The sequence below is a fragment of the Ahaetulla prasina genome, chromosome 7 (assembly GCF_028640845.1).
Source record: "Ahaetulla prasina isolate Xishuangbanna chromosome 7, ASM2864084v1, whole genome shotgun sequence".
Taxonomy (NCBI): Eukaryota; Metazoa; Chordata; class Lepidosauria; order Squamata; family Colubridae; genus Ahaetulla; species Ahaetulla prasina.
The window spans coordinates 100,969,651-100,972,150 of record NC_080545.1 but is presented as its reverse complement, the minus strand read 5'-3'; the positions used below and the strand labels follow the sequence as shown (position 1 = coordinate 100,972,150).

General features: G+C 46.4%; 1 protein-coding gene across 1 annotated transcript in view; it reads right to left on the bottom strand.

Annotated features, from left to right (window-relative positions):
- CCDC136 (coiled-coil domain containing 136) overlaps positions 1-2,500 on the bottom strand; it is a gene marked incomplete at its 5' end in the record, with an annotated part of 40,224 nt that overhangs the window by 34,271 nt on the left and 3,453 nt on the right. The window contains one exon of the mRNA XM_058191708.1: positions 2,345-2,419. Coding sequence (XP_058047691.1) covers positions 2,345-2,419 — 75 coding nt within the window. The remainder of the gene's footprint in view (positions 1-2,344; positions 2,420-2,500) is intronic.

The following is a 2,500-nucleotide window of genomic DNA, read 5'->3' as shown; positions in this document are numbered from 1 at the left end:
GCAGAAAATATGACTTTTGTAACAGAGTTGTTAATGCTTGGAACACACTGCCTGACTCTGTGGTCTCTTCTCAAAATCCCAAAATCCCAAAAGCTTTAACCAAAAACTGTCTACTATTGACCTCACCCCTTTCCTAAGAGGACTATAAGGGGCGCGCATAACTGCACAAAAGTGCCTACCATTCCTGTCCTATTGTTTCCTTTCAATATATGTGCTTGTATATGATGTTGTGACAAAATAAATAAATAAATAAATAAATATTCCATTCCATTCCAGTCCAGTCCAGTCCATTCCATATTCTATTCCAGTCCAGTCCAGTCCAGTCCAGTCTAGTCCAGTCCATATTCTATTCCATTCCAGGCCAGGCCAGGCCAGGCCAGGCCAGTCCATTCCATATTCTATTCCATTCCAGTCCAGTCCAGTCCAGTCCAGTCCAGTCCAGTCCAGTCCAGTCCAGTCCATTCCATATTCTATTCCATTCCATTCCAGTCCAGTCCAGTCCAGTCCAGTCCAGTCCATTCCATATTCTAGTCCAGTCCAGTCCAGTCCAGTCCAGTCCAATCCAGTCCATATTCTATTCTATTCCCGTCCAGTCCAGTCCAGTCCAGTCCATTGCATATTCTATTCCATTCCAGTCCAGTCCAGTCCAGTCCTGTCCAGTCCATATTCTATTCCAGTCCAGTCCAGTCCAGTCCAGTCCAGTCTAGTCCAGTCCATATTCTATTCCATTCCATTCCAGTCCATTCCATTCCATTCCATTCTAGTCCATTCCAGTCCAGTCCAGTCCATCCCATCCCATTCCATTCCATTCCATTCCATTCTATCCCAACCCATCCCATCCCATCCAATATTCCTGGGTCATCCGAGTTCCAGGCATGACCTCACTGTCCATCTCCGTCCAGCTTGGCCTTCCACCCAGGCTCTGCTCTGAATCAGCAACCCAAATATTTCCTCAATATATTCTTAGTTTTCCTGGCAACCGAGGTCAGGTATCAGTGACAGCCATGGACGGACATTTGTAGGTCAACATGAGAAGGCCACACCATCCCCCCTGCCCCGACAGAGATCCTCAGAAGTCAGCCACTCGGCCGTAAGACTGAGTCAAGAGCATCTCAAATAACACACACCCGAACCAGCACATGGACAGTTAGTCCTCGAGTTACGACAATTCATTCAGGGACCGCTCAAAGTCACAACGGCGCTGAAAAAATTACTTACGCCCGATTTTCCACACTTACGACTGTCGCCATAGCCCCATGCTCACGCGGTCAAAATTCATACCCTTGGGAACTGGTTCATACTGGTTCATACTTATGACGGTCGCAGTGTCCCGGGGTAACGTGATCCCCTTTTGTGACTTTTTGACAAGCATCATCCATGGGGAAGGCAGATTCACTTAACGGCGGCAAGAAAGGTCGTTAAAGGGAGCAAAACTCACTGAACAGAAGTCTCGCTTCGCCGACAGAAATGTTGGCCTCTATAGCGGTCGTAATTCAAGGACAACCTGTAATTTAATGTAATAGTTTAACTCGTAATGATTTAGTGATTGTAACAATTTGTCAAACGGTTCCCTGCTCTGATGTTTTTATATTTCAAAACACATCTTGCAAGTAGTCCTCGACTTACAACGGTTCGCTTAGCGTCCGTTCGAAGTTACAACGGCACTGAAAAAAAGTGAGTTATGATCATTCTTCACACATATGTCCGTTGCAGCGGTCACATGATTTATATTCAAATGCTTGATAAATGATTCACAGTTATGACGGTCACAGTGTCCCGGGCGGGGGTGTCACGTGATCCTCTTTTGCGACCTTCTTACAATGAAGACTCAATGGGGAAACTGGATTCACTTAACAACCGTGTTAATAATTTAACAACAGCAGTGATGTTTGTTTGTTTTTTGTGCAGGGTCTGTTTGGTGTTGTAGGGTCTCCTGCTTGGGCGGGGTGGGGGGGGGTTGGACTAGATGACCCACAAGGTCCCTTCCGACTCTCTTAATCTGTATTTGAGGCACAAAGGAAGTTTTTTAAGTGGGGCCAAACTCACAAATTTCTCACTCGCATTTCTCAATTTTGGGCTCCGTTGGGGGGGGGGTCGTAGGACGGCCTGTCATTTAATTTAATAATCGAGTTCATAATCTTTTTAATAATTCCTTCCTGATTTTGTCCCTCGCTGAGGCTGCCTGTTTTTAAAACGGTTTCCCCCGCCCCTCCACCCTTCGATGTTTTTACAAGCGGAAACCCATTTTACACGCTGTCTTTGTGAGTTTTGACGCATCCACGCCGCTGCGTCACATTTACGTCACGATGACATAGATAAATAAAAATAAAACACCAGGACTGACCTTGCAAATGCTGGATCTGTTTGGTGAAGATCTCCGCTTGATGGGCGCTCGCTAGGCGCTCGTCTTCCAGTAGACCTGCCAGATCAAAGACGGATCAAAGACAGATCAGTGGCCACAAAACCCTCCGAGAAACCATTCCACCGGGCCCGGCACTTT